The 2023-nt window shown below is 21.2% G+C and overlaps 1 protein-coding gene across 1 annotated transcript; it reads left to right on the top strand.

The window, feature by feature from the left end:
• Positions 1–1125: 1125 nt before the first annotated feature.
• Positions 1126–2023, top strand: PGO_002530 (variable surface protein; the record flags this gene model as incomplete). Its single annotated transcript, XM_028691144.1, has 2 exons — positions 1126–1143; positions 1268–2023. Coding segments are annotated over 2 exons (774 nt in total), but the record flags the coding sequence as incomplete, so codon positions are not given.

Raw genomic sequence — 2023 nt, 5'->3', positions numbered from 1 at the left:
ATAGTTAATCTTATGTATAAATAACCTCACTATATTCTAGCTATTATATCGTTTAATAAAGTCATGTAAAAAAATATGCAATATTTCACATAGATATGTTAGTATTAATTAAACTCTTTCATATGTTTTTAATTATAGAATAATTATAAATGAGATTTAAAAGTAATATTTTATTGAATAGACTTAACTTTTCATAAGTAAGAATGTATTTGTAAAATGTCATAATTATGCTTGTTACGAAATAATAACTCCATATATATACAAAAAAAAAAATTTTTGTAAAATTTTAATTATAAATGTATATTTTTATAAATAAAGAAAATGAAAATATATAAAAAATTTTATGGGTTTATATAATATCCATTTAGAGTAACGTATAATAAGCTAAAATTTATTTATTTTGAAATAATCAATGTATGTTAGTTCTACATAAATCAAAATCATTTTTAATTAATTCATGGAGATCGTTAGATTGTTGCTATTAATATCAATAGTACATAAATAATACTTCTTAATATAATATGAAAATGGTGGAGAACCAATGAAATCAGAAAAATGAAAAATAATTTAAAGAAATCCATTAAATTCATAGTTTGCAACAAAATAGTGATACATATTTAATTAAAGTATTCAAATAGATCCTTATTAATATTAATTATATATATGAAACCAAAATAATCATATTGTGTATAAAATAAAAAAGCTTATAATGTTCAATTTAATCTATAGTGTCCATGACACTTCATTTTACGAAAATTGTGCATAAAGAATATATATTATAAGTTTAATTTACTCATAATATAATAGATACTATAAAGAAACACAAATAATTAATTTCATACTTATATTGTAAATATAATGGAATATTTAAAATATATAAATGTAGATAATATTTTCTATAAAAAATATATAACCATATTTTATAAAAGATAATAAGAAAGAAATTATGCATAATAAAATATTACCACAATAGACAAAACCATAAACAGTAGTGTCTAATCTTAAACAGAACTATATATATGCTTATGAATTTTATATCAGTATTCACAATATATTTGTAAACACAGAGTAATGTATATGCTTGTTTTATTTTGTTTGTATATCACACTTTGAGATTTGTTAATAATGCGTCCTATACTAGGGGTACAACTTTTATATTATATAAATTATTTTCTGTGTTAATGTATAATATTTCTTCTTAAATAAACTTTTTTATTTTCTTTTGTTAATAAAAATTTATATATTATCTTTTTTTTTAAATTCATAGACTGAAGAACTTAATGCATTATCTTCAAAAAAGAAGTACGCTATTTTTGATAAGGAAGTCAGGAAATGTGAGGAAGATATTTACAATAGAGAAAATGAATTAATATATAGCGATAATTGGAAAATCAATGGTTTTGACGAATCATTTAATGCTTTATGCTATGTATATAAAAAAAATAAGACAGAGAATTTTAATACAGCTGATTGTGATTATCTGTACTTTTGGTTAGGCAATGTAGTATATAATAATTTAATAAATAAAAATACATTTTACACTGTTTTAGATCGATTTAAATTTTTTCTAAAGAGTTATGAAGGTCGGAGGAGATGTAATTTTGATAAATATAATTTGACTGATAAAGAGTTTAAAGATGTTATGACATTATTTGATTATTCAAAAGATTATTTTGACCTCCAACGAGATTTATATAAATATAAATGGTATTGTAACAGCGATTATAAGGCTCTTATAGATAAATATGTGGAAGCATATAAAACATTAAAGGAAACTTGCACAGGAAATGGTACACTTCATTCATATTGTAAGAATTTTTATAATTTCTTTAATAGCACACAAAATTTTCTAATATCTACATTATCATGTGCTGTAGTAGAAAAGGATGATGCTATTGAACAACTAGAAGAACAACAGAGAAAATGGATTCAAGAAAATAGTGAGAAATACAAATATATGATAGCAAATGGAGAAATATTTGAATATGCAATTTCAGGTAGTTCTTCAGCTTCTTCACCTTCA

Source organism: Plasmodium gonderi (genome assembly GCF_002157705.1).
Source record: "Plasmodium gonderi DNA, contig: Pgo-contig_270, whole genome shotgun sequence".
Lineage (NCBI taxonomy): Eukaryota > Apicomplexa > Aconoidasida > Haemosporida > Plasmodiidae > Plasmodium > Plasmodium gonderi.
The sequence above is the reverse complement of the archived record's forward strand: the minus strand, read 5'-3'. Positions and strand labels throughout refer to the sequence as shown.